This window comes from Oncorhynchus gorbuscha, linkage group LG04, assembly GCF_021184085.1.
Source record: "Oncorhynchus gorbuscha isolate QuinsamMale2020 ecotype Even-year linkage group LG04, OgorEven_v1.0, whole genome shotgun sequence".
Lineage (NCBI taxonomy): Eukaryota > Metazoa > Chordata > Actinopteri > Salmoniformes > Salmonidae > Oncorhynchus > Oncorhynchus gorbuscha.
Genome location: NC_060176.1, coordinates 59,201,320 through 59,225,174, shown reverse-complemented (window position 1 = coordinate 59,225,174; position 23,855 = coordinate 59,201,320). Strand labels below are relative to the sequence as shown.

Genomic DNA, 23,855 nt, shown 5'->3' with positions numbered 1-23,855 from the left:
TTCGAGCTTCGTGAGGAGATTTGTCTGTTCTTGGACAGCAAAGGGAAAGACACAACACAACTCCGAGACGAAATGTTTCTGTGTGAAATGGCTTTTCTGTGTGACATTACGAGTCATCTGAATGCAATGAACTTGCAGCTGCAGGGTCGGGATCGTGTCATCTCTGATATGTACAGTACAGTGAAGGCATTTAAAACCAAACTGACTCTGTGGGAGACGCAGATGCGGAAAGAAAATTTGAGCCACTTTCCCAGCTGCCAGACCATGAAAGAGAAGCTCTCTACCAGTGCGTTCCCGAGCGCACAGTTGGCTGATAAAATAGGTATGCTTGCCGCTGACTTTCGACGCCGATTTGCTGACTTTGAAGCACAAAAAAGCAGGTTGGAACTGCTCGGTAACCCATTTGCTGTTGACGTGGAAAGCTCACCACCAAACCTCCAAATGGAGTTGATTGACCTCCAATGCAATGATGCACTGAGGGCAAAATATGCGGCAGTGGGTGCTGCGGAGTTCGCCCGTTTCCTCCCCGACACAATGCCCCAGCTGCGCATCCAGGCTGCTCAAACGTTGTCTATGTTTGGCAGCACATACCTGTGTGAACAACTGTTTTCTTTGATGAACTTGAACAAAACATCACACAGAAGTCGACTTACTGCTGAACACCTCCACTCAATTCTGAGGATTTCCTCAGCTCAGAGCCTTACCCCGAACATTGATGAACTTGTGGAAAAGATGGGACACCAAGTATCACCCTCAACCTCAAACAAGTGAACATTACTGTGCAATCACATATTTAGAGTTTTTACTCAGTTCAAGTTTAAAAGTTAAAGTTTAATATTTGTTTTCACTGCATGTTACTTCTCCTTAAACAAAGTGTTGTTTTTGATTATTAGATTTTTGCACTTTATTTTATTGTATTTCAATCCAATTATATTTTAAAAATATTTTAGTTGAGTGGATGATAGAAAATTGCTATTGTTTTTTTCTTTGAAGTAAATTTAGCCCACTTTTGCTAAAATAGAAAATATAGGCTACTGATGGTGCCTTGAATACCGGTTTCTTTCATTTAATGTTCATGTTATGGGGATTTTTATATAAAGGAAATTTGTCTTTTGTGTCTGTTGAAAATTAAAGATTACTGACAGAGCCATAAGAAAATATTGCTTTATTTATCTGATCATATTGGAATATATTTGTTAGGTTTTCAGTAGGTTCAATTAGGTTCACTAGACTATATGCGTCATTTTAAAAATTTTCAATGAACATTCGAACAGTCCGGCCCTCGGCTTGTAGCTAAATTTTTTATTTGGCCCTCCGTCCATTTGACTTTGACACCCCTGCTCTAACAGAATACATTATGCTAATGTATCCATGAAAATGTGATAATATATTTTCACACTACAATTTTAATGATTTGGCATTATAAGTAGTCTACAAATAAATATTATCGTAAAAATTGTGCATTATTTTAATATAATCCTATTTTCAAAATAGCCCGTCCACTACATGTTTACATGTGAACGTTTTTTAACCTGGTTACCATGACAGTGGCTGGCAACCTAGGTTATGCTAGCTATCTAGCTATGTTGACTAAGTTAACATTAGCTATTTAAAACCTTATAAAGCAGAGCATCTATCTATATAAGAAATCGTGACAACATCATTCGCTAGTATCTCAAACAAGTGTAACTTCGTTTGTTTGTGGTGATGTGAATTCACTTGACACTTGCTAGCTTCTGGCTGAGTTTTCCAAAGCTGTTTTCTCTAAAAGTAGCGTGAGCAAGAAGTTAGAAGAAGAAGAGTTAATGAAGCTGATATAGCTTAGCAGCCCCCTCTGCTGGACAAAACAAGCACAACGCGATTGAGACGTCAACCGGTAGGCTCTGCTGCCCGATCTTGCCACGTATAATATTATTTCACTTTGCAGTCTGTTTTTAACGCACAGTTAAAAATATGGACATTTCCGGGGACAGCTCCAGCCGGGGACATGCCACCAAAAACGGGGACTGTCCACGGAAAACGGGGTCGTCTGGTCACCCTATCTTTATGTTAAACCCTTCTTTGATCCCCAGTCTGTACTTTTTTTTGTGGTCTTCCCTGGAATTCATCATCATCATTCATTGTGGAGGAAGTTATTCTGAAGTGCTGTTGCTTGACTTTGAACCTAAGTAGCACAATCTGTTCAAGAACTTAACATTGTTTTAAGTTGGCCAATCCTACAGCGTTTCAAGAATTCCTTATTAAGGCTTTTTCTCAAGAGATAGGGATTACAGGCTTTAGTAGAAAATGGGTCCTTTTGCCAGAAGTGCCATTTATTTAAAGGAGGGACATAAACAAAAAAGGCCTGATTTTTAAGTCTCTTATCTCCAGCATTTAGTTTAATAGTAGCTGAGTTTGTTTAAGGAATATTTCCAGAATTGTACGGCCCCTATCAAAACATGCAGTAGCCGCTTTTTAGATCTTTTTAAAGTTGTTAAATTGTGTTATTCTTCTGTTAAGGGCTAAGCCAACAATGCTTGATGGAGCTAAGGTGACTTATGGAGGGAGATTCCCTGAGGAGAAAGTGGAGGAGGTGAAAGCACTGCTGAAAATTCTTCCAGTGTTCTTTGCTCTTATCCCATACTGGACTGTGTACTTTCAGGTAAGAGATTTGTATTAACCTCTCCTCCTTATGGTAACAAAGCAGCTTTAGTTTTTTTCATAGCAATATGACGTAACATCAGCAACGGTGCGTTCAGTGTTATTGCAGGCAGAATAGCATTACAACTGAAGACATAGTGATAGTTTGGGGACTTTGAACATGTACTCTAGGCCTACGTTGCTAGTGTAATGATTTGATTTTCATTGTGCTATAGATGCAGACAACATATTTCCTCCAGAGCCTACATTTAAGGATTCCTGACACCAGCACAGGCACCAACAGCAGCGCCGGCACCGACCAGGTAAACTCAAACTGAGCCTCGGTTGATTTTTTTTCTTATTCTGGAAGGTGTTATAAGGCCGCCCCCAGGTGGTAAGGGTAGGCAACAACACATTGACCCTCAACGCGGGGCCCCTCCTGTACTCCCTGTTCACCCACGACTGCATAGCCAAGCATGACTCCAACACCATTAAGTTTGCTGACAACACAACGGTGGTAGGCCTGATCACCGACAACGATGAGTCAGCCTATATGGAGGTCAGAGACCAACCTCTCCCTCCACATGAGCAAGATAAAGGAGCTGATCGTGAACTACAGGAAAAGGAGGGCCAAACACGCCCCAATTCACATCGATGCGGTTGTAGTGGAGCGGGTTGAGAGCTTCAAGTTCCTTGGGTGTCCACATCACCAACAAACTATCATGGTCCAAATGCACCAAACAGTCGTGAAGAGGGCACGACAACACCTATTCCCCCTCAGGAAACTGAAAAGATTTGGCATGGGCCCTCAGATCTTCAAAGTTCTACAGCTTCGCTATCAAGAGCATCCTGACCGGTTGCATCACCGCCTGGTTTGGCAACTGCTTGGCATCCGACTTCTAGACGGTAGTACGGCCCAATACATTAGAGGGGCCAAGCTTCCTGCCATCCAAATTCTAGACTAGGCAGTGTCAGAGGAAGACTCCAAAAATTGTCAATGACTCCAGTAGGGCAATTGGTACCGGAGCGCCAAGTCCAGGTCCAAAGCCGTAAGACTACTGAACAATGAATCAAATGGCTACCCGGACTATTTGCATTTTTGTTTTCACTGCTGCTACTCACTGTTTATTATCTATGCATAGTCACATTACCCCTACCTACATGTACATATTACCTGGACTAACCTGTACCCCTGCACATTGACTCAGTACCCTCTGTATATAGCCTCTTTATTGTATTGTTACTTTTTTCACTTTTAGTTTTAGTCTATTTTCTTAACTGCATTGTTGGTTTAGGGCTTGTATTCGGTGCATGTGGCAAATCAAATTTGATTTGACCCGACAAAATGTGAGTAATAGATCCGTCGTTCTCATTGAATGCACGTCTAAAACGCGATAGGTTCTATGTGCAGTATTTCTACGCTACTTAAGATTAGTTTTTGCATCTGTATCTGATGCTGTCTTGTAAAAGAGATTATGGCATGCCATACTCTTCTCGGCCAGACGGTATCAGATCCATGGGCATCATATAGTAAGACAGAGGGGCGCCGTTTCGGTTGTTCAGATGCTTTCTCCGGTAAGATATTTTCAGCCATGCAAATTGAAGGGAAGTTGGCGGGTGCACAGTGTACTTTTTTTATTGTCAAATAATTCCTGCAGTCATGCGGAAGTAACCTACTTTTTGAAAATGCGTCATATCCAATAGTCTTAAGCAAATAAAAATTTGCCAAAATGTATATATTTTCTCCTGAAATAAAATCATTCAAAATACTCCATCAGAGCGCTCATAGAGCCACAGAGGATCATGATCTTATTTTATTTTTAAATCACTAGTGCATACAGTGATTTGTCTTTTAAAAGTTGCAGTGTACTACAGCACAGCTTGCATGGTGCGGCAGAATTCTATGGCACGTTATTTAAGTGTCAACCACTGTTACCATCAATGCTATTTTGACCACCAGAGTGCATCTTTGAGAATCAGTTGATAGCCTTCAATAATGGCTGTACTAGAGATTTTACAACCTTTTTTTGTAAGAACATGGTGTATGGGACTGATTTTAAGAAATGTTGCTTAATTTGCTTAATATTATGGTGTTTCTATTCCAAGAAAAGCGAAAAACCCTCAGTTTCCGTTAGGATGGAACGGAAAATATGGGGCTGTGCAACAGTAGGCTACAGTACTGGGCTATTTAGCTAAAGAATCCTGTGTCGTGCGGGCACGTGGGAGACCGGGGTTCAATTCCCCGATGGGGAGGAAGGAGTAGACTGTCCTTGTAAATAAGACTTTGTTCTTAACTGACTTGCCTAGTTAAATAAAGGTTACACTAAGAGCATAACATTTCTACACCCTAATTGTATAATTGAAGTACCAATACCCAAGACCTACACCACTTAACAGCAGATTACTCAACAATAGTGAGACTCATGTCACCTACGGTAGGCCTACAGTATATGGAAAAATGTGACGTTACACTCCACCAATAATTACGTAGAGGATTCTAAATTGAAAACCAAACGCCGCCTCATGGGTCTCCCGGTGGCGGCCGGCACAGGTATCGAACCTGCATCTGTAGCAACGCATTTTGCACTGTGATGCAGCTGCGCCACTCGGGAAGCCCCATCCATAAATTAAAATAAAATACAGCGAGGTGTTGTTAAAGGTATATTGTCCTGCTATGGGCTATTCTAATACTGTATATGGTGTCCAGGTCAGGATAACCAAAACATTTCTTTAATAGAAAGAATGTTGGTACTTATTTATTTTGATCCAAAGCCATGAATGAGTGAGTCACTCAGCTTTATGTAGGTGCTGGGCTATATGACTGTGCCATCAACTTGATAATATAGAATGATATTTTGGAGGTTAATTATTCTTATTTTTTTAAACAATTAAAGTGAGCGATTTGTAATCTGAATAATGCTCCAAATAATACTTGTAAAGGCCAAAAATGTATTAGGCCAAAAATGTATTTATGTTTTTAGAGGGAGAGAAACACTTGCAAACTGGGAGTCCCATAGGGCAGTGTACGAGGGCAGCTTGCCATAAAAAAACCCAGACTATGGTTTGCAACTGCACATGGGGACAAAGATTGTACTTTTTGGAGAAATGTCCTCTGGTCTGATGAAATAAAACTGTTTGGCCACAATGATCATCATTATGTAATGATCATTATGTTTGGAGAAAAAAGGGGGAGGCTTGCAAGCCGAAGAACACCATCTCAACAGTGAAGCACGGGGTTAGCAGCATCATGTTGTGGGGAGCTTTGCTGCAGGAGGGACTGGTGCACTTCACAAAATAGATGGCAACATGAGGTAGGAAAATTGTGTATATATTGAAGCAATATCTCAAGACATCAGTCAGGAAGTTAAAGCTTGGTCGCAAATGGCTCTTCTCAATGGACAATGACCCCAAGTATACTTCCAAAGTTGTGGCAAAATGGCTTAAGGACAACAAAGTCAAGGAATTGGAGTGGCCATAACAAAGCCCTGACCTCAAGCCTATAGAAAGTTTGTGGGCAGAACAGGAAAAAGCATGTGTGAGCAAGGAGGCCTACAAACCTGACTCCGGTACGCCAGCTCTGTCAGGAGGAATGGGCCAAAATTCACCCAACTTATTGTGGGAAGTTTGCAATGTTACTCAACATTTAACCCAAGTTTAAAAATGTAAAGGCAATGCTACCAAATACTAATTGGGTATGTAAACTTCTCACCCACTGGGAATTTGAAGAAAGAAATGAAAGCTGAAATCAATCACTCGATCTACTATTAGTCTGACATTTCACATTCTTAAAATAAAGTGGTCATCCTAACTGACCAAAGACAGGGAATTTTTACTCGTATTAAATGTCAGGAATTGTGAAACAGTTGAAATGTATTTGGCTAAGGTGTATGTAAACTCCTGACTTTAACTGTGTGATAGGCCTATTTGGCTTATATGATTATGATGGTCATACTGCTTCTTGACAGTGTCATAAAGTGTGTTTTCTTAGTCCAAGGGTGTGTTCGTAAATTCGATTTGGAGTGCCAGAGTGTGCTCTGGGCGTTAGTAAATTCAGAGTGTTGTGGGATTGTCTGTTCGTAAATTGGAGCGTTCAGAGCGCTCTGGACGCTCTGGTCGAGCAGTAGGGTTGATCCAAGCTTTCTGACCTCACAACTGCAGTCAAACACCCAAGCTAACTGGCTAATCTGTTTTTCAAACGAGACCTTAATGTACTTGTTCTCTTGCTCAGTTGTGCATTGGGGCCTCCCACTCTTTCTATTCTGGTTCGAGACAGTTTGTGCTGTTCTGTGAAGGGAGTAGTACACAGCGTTGGACAATATTTTTAGTTTCTTGGCAATTTCTCGCGTGGAATAGCCATCAGTTCTCAGATCAAGAATGGACTGACGAGTTTCAGAAAGTTAATTGTTTCTGGACATTTTGAGCTTGTAATCGAACCCACAAATGCTAATGCTCCAGATACTCAACTAGTCTAAAGAAGGCCAGTTATATTGTTGCTTTTATCAGTAATACAGTTTTCAGCTGTGCTAACATAATTGCAAAAGGGTTTTCTAATGATCAGTTAACCTTTAAAAAAAAAAAGATCAACCTGGATTAGCTAAGACAACATGACATTGGAACACAGGAGTGATGGTTGCAGATAATGGGCCTCTGTAAGCCTACAATAGGCATTTACAACATTAACAATGTCTACACTGTATTTATGATCAATTTTATGTTATTTTAATGGACAAAAAAATGTGCTTTTAATTAAAATCGAATAAAAACATTTCTAAGTGACTTTTGAACGGTAGTGTATACCTAGTTGATATTGGCTGCTAACATGAATGACTTTCAGCTCCAAATGCAGGTGTAAAATGCAGTTTATTCCTGTAGCCTATTTTGCGTCACAGTTTATGGCTGTAATGACAGGCTACATTTGTGCATAGATTTGCGTGCGTGGGAGTCGCACGTTTTCTACCATTCCTTTTTGGGGGTCGCGGTCAAAGTTTGGAAACCACTGGGATACATGATAGTGGCATGGATTTGGATTATAGTAATGGTAGGTAGGCTGCAGTATTTTTTTGTTTTGTTGCTATCTTCTATTTCGACTGGAATTGTATTGGTCATTGTTAAGTGCAGCATTTATTCCAGTTCATAATAGTTTTGCAAAATACTCATCAGATTGGGCTGCTTTCCCTTGTTGTTATAATAATTGCTCAATAAGTCTTGTGGGTGCCCTTAATTTTGTATTTTTTGTGTTGTTGAGCACCTGCCACCCACAATGTCTGTGCGTGGCACTGATTTACTACAATATCAAAACTTAACAAACTTCCAAACAAAGGGAAACTTCTTGGTAGGGACACTAAACAATCGACTAAATGTGGGTTTCGACCCTTATGTAGGTGTGATAACCAACCATAAAATATCAATCTCACAACAGGCATAAATGTGTCTTGAGTGTTGTGACTATTATGTCAGGTTGACAGCTGTTATGACTGTGCCATAATGTGTTGTGACACTGGGTGTCAAGTAAAGTGTTATCAAATAATGCATTAATTTGTCGTTTACCATTCTCATTCTCAGGGTGGAAACGTTTGCGTAGTTCACAACCAGCTACACTTGCGAGAAACAAATTTGGTTTATTTCATAACCATAATTTACGAGTTTAGTCCATTTTTTTCTTTGTCTTTTTTTAAAAGTGCTCCATGTGAGACATGAGCACGTCTGGTTTCTCTGTCCTGTTAACGTTGAGGGAGTGTGCATGCCTGTGCACGCATATGTAGGAAAGTGCCTATTTGGGGATGTGATTTCTTATTGTTTTCACTCACCACTTCCAGCACTAATAAGCTGAGCTGCACCTCGCACAGTATGTCAATGAAGTATTCATAAAATAAAATAAAGTACATCCATTGTGAATAATAAGTCTCTCAATCTTCACCGTATTTGAAAAATACTCTTCCCCCCTCGATAATCACCAAGCCTCATTGTGAAATGTACACTGGTGTGGGAAAGTGTCAGGGGGCCAGGAATTGGCTAATTGATACAACATTGTATGTTTGCACCTCTTCCAGATGTACCCAGCTGATTTGATACAATGTTGCACTTCATTAGTGATAGACCTAGTTCAAGTTATGACGGATAGAAAGGGAGGCAGACAGGCGAAGTAGAGAGAGGGATGTGATTTTTAAAGAACCTACATTTTCGTCAGGACATTCTCTGCTTTTATTTGTCGGCTTTATGTATTTTTTTACACAGTTTACATTGGAAGTTATAGGACTACTGCTGCATTGGCCTGTAGGCCAGGGTTCCCCAACTGGTAGCCTGCAGGCTGAATTTGGGGTGGTTTTATTTGGCCCCCAAGTTTTCTGAGCCATTAAAAAAATATAATACTTTTTTTTGGGGGGGGGGGGGGGGGGGTTCTTCTTGCAGTCTACAAATGATTTGCAATTATCTTCCGGCACCCCAAACATACGCTCTAGTGGCTGAATCTAGATGATGATCCTTGATCCTTGCTCTAGACTATCTCCTCAATTCCATGCATGCACTCATTTATTTAGCTGCCAATGGTTCACTCTGCTTCAGTGTCCATATGGCATATAGACACATTAGTTGAATTTTAACTTTTAGATTTCTATAATTTTAATTCAGATTTTTATGATAAACCAAGACACAGTGATTTTGAGAAATATGCATGTGAAAATCATAACTGGCACGCAGATCGGTAAGATAAATTGTAAGCTTTTACCCCTTTTCCAGTTGGTAATAGTAGTCTTGTCCCATCGCTGTAACTCCTGTACCAGCTTGGGAGACTACTATTACTAATTGGAAAAGGGGTAAAAGCTTGGCCTAGAACCCTGGCCTAGAGGCCAATTTATCTTACCGATCTGCGTGCCAGTTATGATTTTCACATGCACGTTTCTCAAAATCGGGAGATAAAAGAGTGATCAAAAAAGAGCAAGGATCATCAACTAGATTCAGCCACGTGCTACTTTTTTCTAGAGCGCATGTACCTACTCGGGAGAGGCAAAGGTCGAGAGCCATCCTCTGAAGCACAACCCTGCCAAGCAGCACTGCATTTTGACACATTGCTCGCTTAACCTGGAAGGCAACCGCACCAATGTTTTGTAGGAAACACCGTACAAGTCAGCTTGCAAGCGCTCAGCCCGCCACAAGGAGTGGCTAGATTGCGATGGGAAAAGGATGGGCCAGCCAAACCCTCCCCAATGCTGGGCCAATTGTGTGCCGCCTCATGGGTCTCCTGGTCATGGCTGGCTGTGACACAGCCTGGGATTGAACCCAAGTCTGTAGTGACACCTTAAACACTGCGATGCAGTGCCTTAGACCACTGAGCAACTCGGGAGGCCAGGAAACTTGAAACTCGCATGCCCCCTATGAAGTGATTTGTTTAACAATGACATGAAAACATAATGACTGGTTGTTTTAAAAGGTAATACATTTTTACAGTTAAATTACATGTCTTTACTATAAAACCCATTTAAAATGTCCCTTTAAAAAGAATGTGCCCCAGCTGATTGCTATCTGTATGTTTGCCAGCATTTGTGCTATGATGATGGTGACTGTTGCTTTGAACAAATGCTAGATACTCTTACATTTTGGTCATTACTTTTACTTGAAGGTTAAATATTACAGGTGTCTGTCCTGATTCAGAATGGGAAGGATTAGTTCCCCTGTAGAGATGAGCCAGTAGGTCGGTGATAATGCATCAGAGGCAGTCAAGGTTCCTAAAGCCCAGAGGATTAAATCGAAAGTTTGACCTAATCACATGAGCAATCTGTTTTTTTTTTATTGCATCACTTGTGCTTCTGTCAGACATAATGTTCCTGGGTGATGCTCTTGACTAGACTAGGCCAGTCCACCTGTTGTAGTGTGTGCCCCCGTTTCTCCCAGGGAGTAGCCTATTTGAGGTGTTTGGCTAATCCACAATAATATATGCACACTGTATGACTTCAAAGGAGAGACGAGCAGCTGTTAAAGAGTGTTTTGGGTTTGTTGCTACTTGATACTTTTAGATTCCGTTGTCTCTCTGGCGTTTGGTAAGGGAAGTGTAGAGTAAAATGTGAACGGAAACACTTGCTCTTCAACCACACATTCTAGCGTGCTAAAACATCCATCTTTAAGTCCTAAAAGAGCAAAAGCATTCCACTTATTCAGATTTCTATTTGTATTTCAATACTATCTTTCAAAACTGCTTTCAGGTGAAATGAACATTTCTCAGATAGTGATATTTATGAAATGGTCTTAACATTTTCAAGTGTCATTTAAACTGGAAATGTAATTACTTATTTTCATTCTCAGCATGCAATATCTGTTTCCAAAAAAAGGAACTGCTTACCCTACTCTAAGCAGTCCTTTAAAATGAAAAGGGAAGTGAGATATCTTTACCTTAGTAATGTTGTGCTCCTTAGATTCTGAGGACACATTTGAGCTGTATCTTAGAGTTGTGGTTTTATTTTTCCAGCAAACTCCTATCGACGGTCAGGAAAAAACAAAAATATGAATGTGTCATTAGTCTTCCAAAGTGCAGAGACTTCTTGAATAAAAAGCCACTTTTTCAAGGCTTTTGTCCACCTGTGTTTTTTAAGGTGTCTTCTGTGCATACTCAGTCCAAGGGAAGAGTAGCTGTTCTTGTCTGGGCTATTTTTCTGCTTAACATTTACCCATGTTAATGTGCTTCCTTACCCCTGTTAAAAGTGTGCCTACTGGGGCACCTCTGCCTCTCAAACTAGATTCACCTGGGTGCAAATACTTATCCAAAACATGAAAGTATGCTATGACACACTCCTACTGCAAAGGCACAATGTTTAAATTACCAACAGTTAGTCTAAGAAATGTAAATTCCGTCGGGCAATAAATGGGACCATCAGATGTTTAGAACTAAAGATGTTTTGGGAGTTCAGGAGGCACTTAACATTTGAAAGTCAAAATAAATCAGGCCTATGCAGTTTGCATTAGCATTGTTTCTTATTCTAGCAGAAATAACTGAATTGTAGGCTACGTTTTGAGATATATAAAAATGTTTTTCCATATTGATTTCATTTATCTAATATTTTCATGTGAATAATTACGAAGAGTATTCTGTCAATGGACTTCTAGATCTATAGCTATATTATAATTAATATTGTGCTCTCCTTCTATGGTCATTTGCTAATGCTAATTGCTACTGCAGTTATCTATTTCCCATTACACCTTAACACACTTGCTGCTGGGACATGTTAACAAACCTACAGTACATAGCTTTGAGAAATTCTGAATTATCCTGGTCAATGATTCATTGTTCTTTGGATTGGTAGGATTTCATCTTTGTATTTATAATTTAGTGAAATGTAAAGGATACTTTCATAAAGTTTTAGTTCAGTTTTAGTTTTGTCCACTCGAGGGCGCCAATACAGTGTCGAGGCCATCAGCACATCCCCTCTCACCCCCGAAGCACTGGACTGTAGTGCACTGACACTCTTTCTATTGTTTTTCATGCTTTGCACTTCTTGTACATATTCTCTTGTTTTTTTCCCCCCCTCTGAATTCCCGGCAGATGACGTTCCGCTTCCCTGCCGCCTGGCTGACAATGTTCGACGCACTGCTTATTCTCATGCTGATCCCTCTTAAGGACAAAGTGGTGGACCCCATCCTCAAACGCAGAGGCCTGCTGCCCTCCTCCCTCAAGAGGATCGCAGTGGGGATGTTCTTCGTTATGTGTTCAGCTGTGGCGGCTGGTGAGTGGAGTACACTGAGTGCAACAGCTAACCCTTACTTATTCCGTGGCATGTCTAGAGAGACTTTAATTGTAGTAGTTCATGCTAGTCAATCTTCCATTTAAACCACCCAACATCCTCTTCAAGCCACAGTTTCATCATTTCATACTGTTCACTATGATATGTCCCACATTTAAAGTGTCACATGTTAGGGAAAAACCCAACTCCTTGATCTCACATCTCTCAATGATCTGTGTTGCGGTTCCTTATTCTGTGGGGGACATTACTGGTAGATGTCAGGACCAATGATGTGTATCAACCCTAGATGACTGACAGGGTGTGCTGTTTGAAGCCACTGCGCAGCCATTTTGTGCTCTCTTCCATTGAAAAAACATATATTGGAAGCTATAGAAATACATTTATTAATGTCTATTCATTCATTCATTTCATTCATTTCATTCAAGTATATTCTATTAGATACCTTAATGCATGTTTAAAAAATTATACGGCGAACAGCGCGACTATAAGCTCAATGTTAGATTCAAATCTCCTTAATATCATATTTGAGCCAATATATTAAGTGAACTGAACATGAATAAAAAACATAAAAAAATAACAAAAGCATATATTTGTACTAATGTTACTTTCCCTACTACAACAAAGAAATATGTAAATGCATGTAATTTTGTTCTTAACATTTTTATTGAAATACTGCAGAATTCCATTAATTGCTACGGGAGGACTGCTCCTTCTGGGAAATGCCAATATGGCACTGTCGTTGGCCATTACATAGCATCAGCAATCCAGGGTTTATACACATCATTGGTCAGGATTCATGAGGCAAACAGGACGAGCAAGCCTATAGTGAAGATGTCATAATACCGGGCACTGTGGCAGGTAGATAAAATAAATCGACAAGGCACTGTTTTTTTTTACCAGGCGAAGAACATTTGTGCTGCTAAAATTACACCATCAAAAAACAGATGAGCGTGTTTTGTAATTTTTCTAAAACAATACATGTATTACTAGTAAAAGGTAACTAATGTGGTATATTGATTGATTACATTTGTGACCATAGTATCACAGAAGTACCATAGTATCACAGAAAAAACAAATGTTCACCTGCCCCTTTAAAGGCGGGAGGTTACATGGTAGTGTGACGCTGTTTATGCCTGTGAGATTGAGTCTGACTAATAGAAGCGCTGTCTTCTCTTCCCTAGCTGTTGAAAATTCAAACAGAAAAACAACCTAGCTTGTGAACAAAACCATGTAAATAGTCAAACACAAGGACAGTCTGACTTCAGTAGGCATTAGTTTCAAGTAAATTAGACTAACTTTTATGCATGTGTTCAGCGCTTCTAAAAATGAATATTTTACTCCATTCTTCAAATGTGCACAGCCCCCAGCCAGGTAGTGTTGCAGCGTTAGGTGGAAAAGGCTATGTAGGATTCGTAGGTCTTTGACTTGATTTAAAAAAATAAATAAATTGTATTTATTTATTTATTTACCAGCTTTGAAACAAAACTGAGGAAATACTTTGAAAACAGCTACTGCAACATTTATTTGACTATAAATGTAATCATACATAACAATTTTTATTCACAAATGCGAGTACTATAGAGCCCTGACCACCCGCTAATGTGGATGGTGAAATAGACATTTTACCCACCAATTCCAAAATCATCTCGCAGGTGTTAATTTTAGACCCTGCTTACCCTGACAAACGATTGTAACCATTTCCCTGTTTGACCACTAGGTTTTATGGGTATTATGACTCGTACTGTGGTACTCTGTTGCTTGGCTTTATTTTATCAGTATGTGGATCATGTTTCAACATAGTTTAAGGAGGTAAAGGGCAGGCAGCCAGGGATCATTTCGCAAAAATCCTAAACATTCATAGACCTGACAACTGGGGGGTGTTTATTAAGTCTTGCAATGCGTTTGGAAACTGTTTACTATTTTAAGAACCAAACAGAGCAAACGAAACAGGGAAGGGACCTACTTATTAATAGAAACTTGTTTTTGTTTGGAGTAAACGGCTTCTGTTGCATAACGGACTGTGGATTATCTTTTGAAATAAAGTCTAATCAAATTCATTTGAATTGACAGTTTGACATTTCAATTTGGAATAAAATCGATTTTTTTAAATGTATTATTCTGTGAAGATTGAATAGCATATATTCAGGCAAAAATATTTTGAGTGAGACGAGCCTAAAGTCAGCGAAAATAGCTTTTCTCAAATCAGTGGCACGCTTGAGAACCAAATGCACATGTAATTTTATTTTTCGCTCCAGCATAATGAGCACTTTAAATGTGTTGGTGTCCACTATGACATTTGGGATATTGAATCCTGTCTTCACAGCTGAATGCTGTTAACAACCATTTGTAGAGGATAATTAATATCTAGTGTGGCGTAAAATATTTCATTTACAGTAGCATTAAACAACACCCCCACAAACGCAGTCCTGGTAGTCAATGCTTTGTTCTTGTAGTTATTACATTTATGTTCTGCTGTATTTCTGTGTCATAGTGGATAGAGGGATGGTGATCCAGAGGCTTTAGCGAGCTGGTACCCCATGTGGGGATGTCATCAGAGCCTAATGAAAGCCCCAGAGAAACAGCCCCACCTCGCCAGAGACAGAGCGGCTTGGCTGGATCCCACTCACTACTGCAGCATCGTCATTAATAAACCACAGCCAACCACAGGCACTCTGCAGGAGCATCTACTTACCAACTTTGTGTGTGTGTGTGTGTGTGTGTGTGTGTGTGTGTGTGTGTGTGTGTGTGTGTGTGTGTGTGTGTGTGTGTGTGTGTGTGTGTGTGTGTGCAAGTGCACACACACACACAAGGTATTGTAGGTATGCAGGAAAGATGTTTATTTTCGCCTGTCTGATGAGACAGAACTTCAACAGCACCAGTAGACAAAGTGTTTGTTTTGTTTGCCATTGTAAAGTTAGATTAACCACTTTTAATTAGGCTATTCTTTGGACACAGTGCTGTCTAGATGCTCACTATGTCATTTACTATTGAGTATATACAGCGAGCTCAAAGTATTGGGACGGTGACAAATGATTTGTTGTTCTGGCTCTGTACTCCAGCACTTTGGATTTGAATGATACGATGACTGAGATTAAAGTGCAGAGTGTCAGCTTTAATTTAACAGTATTTTCATCCATATTGGGTGAACTGTTTAAAAATTACAGCACTTTTGTTTTCATAGTCTCCCCATTTTTAGGGGGCCAAAAGTATTGGGACGAATGCAATATAATAAGTAGTCAAAAGTTGAGTATTATGTCCCATATTCATAGCACGCAATGATTACATCAAGCTTGTGACTTTATGGACTTGTTGGATGCTTTTTCTGTTTGTTTTGGTTGTGTTCGATTCTTTGTGCCCAATAGAATTTTGCTGTAATTTATAAACGGTTTACCCGATACAGATGTGAATACCCTCAAATTAAAGCTGACAGTGTGCACTTTAACCTCATGATATTGTATCATTTCCAAATGGTATCAAATCCAAAGTGCTCGAGTACGGAGCCAAAACAACAAAACATTTGTCAATGTCCCACTACTTTTGGAGCTCACTGTATTTATTTCAGATGTTGGAAGGCTTTTTTCCAGCCTTTTATTTACCATAAGAACATTTTTACAAGGAAATTGCATCACTTGAAACTAGAGCGAAGAAAAAGCTTGAATATTTCAGAAACAATTTGGTTTATGGCAGCGCAGCATCATCTACTGTGGCCATTGGTCACACAGAGGACATGGAAGTGGTGAATGCTGCACAACTCCTTCACTATACCCTGCATGTTCCCACCTCTTCATACTGCATCACTGTGGTTAGACAGTACTCCCACTGGCGTATGTATGAAATACTCTCTTTTAATGTATAAGGCAGCAAATCACAGAGACATTATAGTATATTCATTACTTTTGGAAACACTGTCCTATACTTTTCATTGTCTGTAACATGCTATGTTCCCCTTCGGAGAGGGCTTTTAATTCTATTGAAGGTTGGTACTCTGTTACTCCTGCTAACCATTATATTAAAGAAGCCTTCGCCCTCTGCTTCCTTTAACTCATCTCCTAGTGTATAGATGGGGAACACTGTAGGATAACTCACCTCATGATGTAACTATATAGGGAACACACACCATAGGACACAGACAGATGTGCAGCTGTGTATCAGTCATAGTGGTATGTTGCCCCGGGCACAGCTAGCATCAACACTGCCTTGCACACCTGCCATCCTCCGTTCAGAGGGTTGGCATCTATCGCTATGCCGACCTGCTCTTGTTGAGTTGTGAACCACAACGCTGGCCCTCACCACATGGTGTGGGAAACATGCCAAAGAAGCTTTGACATTGAATTTAAGGCCAATGACATTGCGTTTTTTTTAATCACTTTCAACAATCTGTTTAGCTAGTATTGAATATGTTCTATATTAGATGTCCAAAAGTAGATCTAGTTTTATTTATTTTTACGCCCAGGGATAGGGCTCAAATGCCTTATATGATGTGAAAAAAGCAGTATATGTGTGCGTGTAAGAAGTTGCTCTGGGCAGGGCAGCAACCGCCTTGCCTTGGATGGACAAGCAGTATTATATCCTAGATGGATTATAAGGCCCCATCCCCTTACAGCATTAATTGTGGGGCGACGATAGGAGTATGTCTCTGGGAGTTATCTAGAAATAGCTGCTGCTTCCATGATAATGGTTATCAAATAAAGCTTTTAGGAATCAGCAGCTGCAGATGACAACTGCTAGGGGTGTTATTGTTAAGTTGATGGCTCTCTCTTCCATTACAAACTTCTGTAATCACTGAGTGTGAGCGTGCAAATGTGATCTTAATGAAGCACTGGCTTTGATTTGACACTTAAGCCCTAATGGACTGTCAGATCGCCCTAACTCCTGCAACAGAATATGTTTGGTTGTCTGTGTCTCTTAATATAGAACGCTTAGGACTTTTAACAAGTATTCTGTTTTTCTGATGGTTGTATTTTGAGGGCAGGCATTTTTCGATCTGCCCTGTTTATGGTGTGAATGCATCTGCCATTTTTATTACTTGTTGGGGCTTGAGAAAGTGGTGCATCTCGGCAAAGAAAGTTTTTAAAAGCTGAATCAGTCAAAGTTAATATCAGCAAAGGTGGATAGCCATTGATTTCTTTCGTAGTGTTTTCTTTTCCCTCATTAGTTATGTAAAAGTACCTAAATATTTTTATAATCCATAATAGAGAGTTCTGAAAGACGGGAACACGTTTTTGTTTCCATCTGTCTCTTGTATATATGCAGTGACATAATTCAAGCATCTCGAACTAAATACGTTTACCCCTACAGGTATACTGGAGACAAAACGACTTGAGATCATCAAGTCTAATGGCACATTCGACCAGGTCTTTGGCGACGTCATCTACTACGCAGCAGATCTGCCCATATGGTGGCAGGTACCTCAGTATGTGCTCATTGGAATCAGCGAAATCTTTGCCAGCATCGCAGGTGAGTAGAAAGCTGTTCGGTTGCCCAGTGGATATATACCATTATAAAGAGATGCAGAGCTCTGATAATGACGATGATAATTGTCTAACAGATTTGGTTAACAATTCTAACTTGGTCTTGCAGTCAATAATAGATGGTAGATGGTTAGCATTCATATCTTGATTACAGCACTACCATTATCCGGTAGGCAATAATGGCAGGTTTTGTTAAAGGGCAAGTTGAAGTGCAGTAGTCAATGTAAAAGTAAAGTAGTCTTTAGCGTGCGTTGTGATGAATAGTCTTCCTCTCCTGCAGCCTTTGAACAACCTGACATTGATGTTTCCTCTGTTCATTCTTAAGACTCCAATCAATGGTTATTTTCTAAAACACAAAAACCCTTCCTCTGCATCCTTACATTTGTGTAGCAGCCGTTGTCTGAAATTGTTGAAATTGCTAGGTAAGGAGGGAGGGATCAATCAGTGGGGATTGATTTTTCCCGGGACCTAAAATGAACACCCGCCAAATGCGGGTAGATTTTGGCATTGGCGGGTAAGATGACTTTCAACAGCCATGTTGGCAGGTGGTCAGGGCTCCACAGTGCGAGCATGTCACTCGCATTTGTGAATACAAATAGTCAACAAGGATTACATTTTACAGTATACTGTAGCAAAATAAATTAGCAGTAGCTGTTTTCAAAGTTTTTCTGCCGTTTTTGTTTCGTAGATGATAAATAAATTGCACTAAGTAAAATAACTGAATCTCATAGCCTATCCCACCTCGCGCTGCTACACTGCCTGTCTGGCCCCAGTGTTTGAGTTCCAACTGGTAGCATAGCTGCGGGAAGTAGGGTGCTAAGGGTGCTGCAGCCCCCCTGAGAAATCTGAATTACATTTTTATTTTTATATATATATATATATATATATATGTTTTTTTTTAATTCACAAAGGTAGTGCACTGGGCCTTTACTAGTATTAGCGGACCAATATAGACATCTCTAGTACCAGCAAAAACATTATTTTCCAGCATCTCTGCTGTATAATCATGTACAGTATCTTGCAGGGTTCAATAGTTGTTGCCATGTCTCCTCCTCTGTGATTTGTCATTCTAATGAAATCCACAAATAACAAAACCCTGTCCTCAAACATTTACATGAAAAGGTGCAAAGGTATGAGCAAAGACACAAATATTTTTTATCTAATGACATGGAAAACAAGCCCTTTTTGTACAGAATTCATTTATCATCCTTACAAACCCCTTAATGTAAATGTACATTACTATTTTGTACATAGGCTGGTACTCTAGGTTCGTTCCTGTAGACTTTCCATCACCATGGAGAAAAACAATGCACAATACAGTAATTGACTTCATTGAGACATCAAGTGGTTTGTTATGATATGGCTCAGTTGGTAGAGCATGGTGCTTGCAAAGCTAGGGTTGTGGGTTTAATTCCCATGGGGGACCAATACAAAAACATATGAAAATGTATGCACTCAATACACTACATTTCTTTGGATATCAGCATCTACTAAAATGTAAAAGGAATGAATAGACCTTTTTCAGTTTACCTGTAGAAATAAGCATTTTGTTAAGTATTTGAAGAAACTGGAAAACCTATATCAAGCAAGTATTTTTATATTCCACAAGTATTATCAGATTAACTGTTTTGTACAGATAATTATTTGAGTGTTTACAAATGCTGGTAAACAGTCAAATATAAATGCGTTTAGTTTTGAAAAATCAGCAGCGACCCCCACCCCCAAACTACTTTCTGCGGCTATGACTGTTGGGTAGAGAAGACAACGCGGCTACTCGTCAGACTCAATCTCACAGGCACAGACTTGATTCAAGTCGCGTCACCATGGTAACTTCCCGCCCTTAAAGGGGCAGGTGAAATTTTGTCTCATTTGTGATATTTTGTTAGACTTTGGTCACAAATGAAATTAAACAATATACCACATTTACACTACCATTCAAAGTTTGGGATCAGTTAGAAATGTATTTGTTTTTGAAAGAAGCACTTTTGTCTATTAAAATAACATCAAATTGATCAAAAATAGTGTACACATTGTTAATGTTGTAAATTACTATTGTAGCTGGAAACTCCTGATTACATTTTTTTTAATGGAATATTTAGACAGGCGTACAGAGGCCCATTATCAGCAACCATCACTCATGTGTTTCAATGGCACGTTGTTAACTAATCCAAGTTTATCATTTTAAAAGTCTAATTGATCATTTAGAAAACCCTTTTGCAATTATGTTAGCACAGTTGAAAACAGTTGTTCTGATTAAAGAAGCAATAAAACTGGCTGCCTTTGGTTTTACAGGCTCAAAATGGCCAGAAACAAATAACTTTCTTCTGCAACTTGTCAGTCTATTCTTGTTCTCAGATATGAAGGCTATTCCTTGTGAGAAATTGCCAAGAAACTGAAGATATCGTACAAAATGTCTCGCATGGAATAGCCATCATTTCTCAGAACAAGAATAGACGGACAAGATTCAGAAGAAAGGTCTTTTTCTGGCCATGTTGAGCCTGTAATTGAACCCACAAATGCTGATGCTCCAGATACTCGACTAGTCTAAAGGCAGCCAGTTTTATTGCTTCTTTAATCAGAACAACTGTTTTCAACTGTGCTAACATAATTGCAAAAGGGTTTTCTAAATGATCAATTATCCTTTTTAAAATCATAAACTTGGATTAGCTAACACAACGTGCCATTGGAACACAGGAGTGATGGTTGCTGATAATGGCCCTCTGTATGCCTACAATAGTCATTTACAACATTAAAAATGTCTACACTGTAGACTGTAACATCCCAATTCTGTAACGTAACAGAATTGGGAGAAAGTCCTGGGGTCTGAAGACTTTCCGAATGCACTGTATGTGGGCTCAGTGTGTGGGCGTGGCAAAGATCAAAGAAGATGCTACAATATGGATCTGTAGAGAATTATTATGCCAACATTCATATGTTCGAAAGTGAAACATTCACGCTGTTCTACTCAGAGAAAGTAAAGTTATGCTTTGAATCGTGGATATGAATTGTCAGTTGTGCAGAAATCCTTTGCATGTCAAACCTTTGTCATTCCTGTGTGTGGTGACACACTTGTCAACTGCAAAGCCTACAAGCACAAAATGACAGGCTATTTTCTTCTGCTTGCCCTTGATTGAACAACTGTTGCTCCTAGATAGATGTTGGCGTCGTCAGTTCATTGTCGTCTCCGTAGCGATCGACTGAAGAACCGCTTTACTGTTGACTTAAGAACTTCTATTCACATGAGGAGCAAATCCTACAATCTGTCCTCCCTCATATCTTTGAAGGTTGAGGTATTGTTAGATGTAGATATTACATAAGCTGTCCATTTTGACTCTACAAGCAGAGTTCCATTGAAATCAATAGAATCCTACCTCATTATTTTCTTTCTATTTCTCCTGAAATCATGATCATTACCAGGCTCGGGCTTCAGTTTCGGGCAGATATCAATTACCTGGATGACTGGGGTTGTTGACACCTCTCTTCATGATTACGTCATCCTCCCATCTGTCTATTCGTTGCACTGTCATTGCAGTCACTTCGTCACCATATGTTTTTTTTTACTTTGCATAGTTTCAAAAAACAAGTCCACAAGGTCTATTGTATCATATAAGAGGAATCATTTTTTTCCACATTTTCTTCAACATGTCTTTCATACATAATCTCTATATTGTGTTAGTTATTGCTAGTTGTTTCTGGAGATTGTTTCTTCTCTTCCTTAGCCCAAAAATGGCATCTTCACAAAGGAGACCTTTAGTGACTCAGTGTTTAGTCTTTGTATTGTACCTCGTGGGGTAGGCTGAAATGTGAGCCAGACGACTGAGTGTTCTGCCAAAGCATTCAACATTGTCTTGAGTGAAGCCCCCGGCATCCAGTCATCCACTTTCTTCTGGCACCCATAGACTGACTCAGTCTAAAGAAGTAGCTGTGACTGTGTCATGGCCATCAGCTCTGTGGATCCCCTAGATGCCATTACAATGGCCAACCATGTTGGTTGTTGTGGAGGGATTGGTGTCAATGCCAGCTCTGCCACCTTATGGACCTTGGAAGCATTTCTGCTTCCAACTTCAACTAGGACTAGTCCTAACCAGGGGAAAAAGACACTGTAGGTAGATGTTGTGTGGCTGAGGGCGGATGCAAAGACATTGCACAGATACAAAGAAAATGAACTAACCGGATTAAATCAATTGAACATGATTAAGTTATGTTTGGAACAGCGTACACATTGGTTTGCCCGAGGTGTCTATTAAAAAACCACTGGCAGTCACACTTTACTCCCATATCAGAATGCCCATGAAATTCAAATACAGACAGAAGAAAGCTGTGGGGATCCCTAAAATAAACTTCCCCCACTGGGGATATCTTCAAGGAAAATTGGTTGACTGAATTGTGACATATGTCTGGAAAAACAGTTTCCCCTTGGTCTTATTCTGTTTGAATAAATCCTTTTAATACATCTACGTTCCCACCTCCCCCACTACAATTCCTTCAGCCTCAGAGGGACTAGGGTAATTCTGTGCTTATACACCACCCGCAGTTCTCCTGCTTTCAGGCACTAAGAATATACGAAAACTTTGCAAAATGTTCCCCTCTGGGATTTTTAATTATGTATTGCTCTTTTGAAAATGTTAAAGGCTAATGTTTTTTTTCCAAGAATGAAAAATCACCCCTGCAACACAGCCCTCGGGAGAAAGCTTAATAAAATATTTTAACTTTCTGGTTCCCTTTTGAATAATTCCGCCTCTTGGTGCAAGAAGGTCAGGCTGTTTTGTTTTGCGTATGGTTGGGAAGCGGACATCATTATTATTCCATCTCGACTCATTGTATCCACCTCCACATAGACAAGTAGGGGATTCATTGAAAATTGTCCTGCAAATACCACTTTTTCACTACAGATCCCATTGTACTGCTGTGCATTGTCCGAGAAACCTCATGCATTCCCCCTATGATATGTAGGCTATTACAGCTTTTTTCATTTGCTGTGAAAAGGTTACCCGAGGATACAAATAAAGAAATGTTTTCAGGTGGAAACAAATGGAAAGGTCAGGTATGTTGTGGCAGAGTGTTTGACAGTGTAATAAAGTTTTCACCCCACATTATTTTTTTCTATTAGTAATGTTTTATTTTGTTTCAGTCCTCCCTCTGTATCGTAACAAGCTACGTCAGTCCCAGTCCAGGTAACTGAGAGGAGTCATGTATCGTAACAAGCTACATTAGTCCCAGTCCAGGTAACTGAGAGGAGTCATGTATCGTAACAAGCTACTTTAGTCCCAGTCCAGGTAACTGAGAGGAGTCATGTATCGTAACAAGCTACTTTAGTCCCAGTCCAGGTAACTGAGAGGAGTCATGTATCGTAACAAGCTACTTTAGTCCCAGTCCAGGTAACTGAGAGGAGTCATGTATCGTAACAAGCTACAATAGTCCCAGTCCAGGTAACTGAGAGGAGTCATGTATCGTAACAAGCTACATTAGTCCCAGTCCAGGTAACTGTGAGAGGAGTCATGTATCGTAACAAGCTACATTAGTCCCAGTCCATTAGTCCCAGTCCAGGTAACTGTGAGAGGAGTCATGTGTCGCATGCATTTCTTGGTCATTTTTCCCACAGAGGAAGGTGTAAAGAGGGCATTCTTAAAACCTTATGTTCTGAGACTCCATCAAAAATCGACTTTTCATTTATCTGACTTTCATTTATTTGCATGTCCAGCCTTTATTTAGCTTCACAATGAAGTATTTTATCATTTTATTTTCAGGACAACCAGAGCTAGAAGTAGAACACAACCATTTTGACACAAACGTTTGCGTTCATTAGTCGTACTAACAAAAAAAGGTCAGCCAAAGCAAAACCCTGATAAATGAATTTATATAAATGCTGAAAGTAAAATTTTTGCTCACTGGGAAGTTAATATCCAACTAGTCAGAGAACTGTGTGGCATTTGGAGTTTGACAGCCACTATGACCTTATTATTGTATTATAGACACTATGTCTTGTGATTTCCTATAGTCTATGTGGAAGAACCATTTACCTTCTAACGACTTTTGT

General features: G+C 39.8%; 1 protein-coding gene across 1 annotated transcript in view; it reads left to right on the top strand.

Annotated features, from left to right (window-relative positions):
• The window catches only part of LOC124034368 (solute carrier family 15 member 4-like), a 52,685-nt gene that overhangs the window by 9,884 nt on the left and 18,946 nt on the right, over positions 1 to 23,855 (top strand). The window contains exons 4-7 of the mRNA XM_046347474.1: positions 2,500 to 2,641; positions 2,856 to 2,942; positions 12,149 to 12,329; positions 17,646 to 17,804. Coding sequence (XP_046203430.1) covers positions 2,500 to 2,641; positions 2,856 to 2,942; positions 12,149 to 12,329; positions 17,646 to 17,804 — 569 coding nt within the window. The remainder of the gene's footprint in view (positions 1 to 2,499; positions 2,642 to 2,855; positions 2,943 to 12,148; positions 12,330 to 17,645; positions 17,805 to 23,855) is intronic.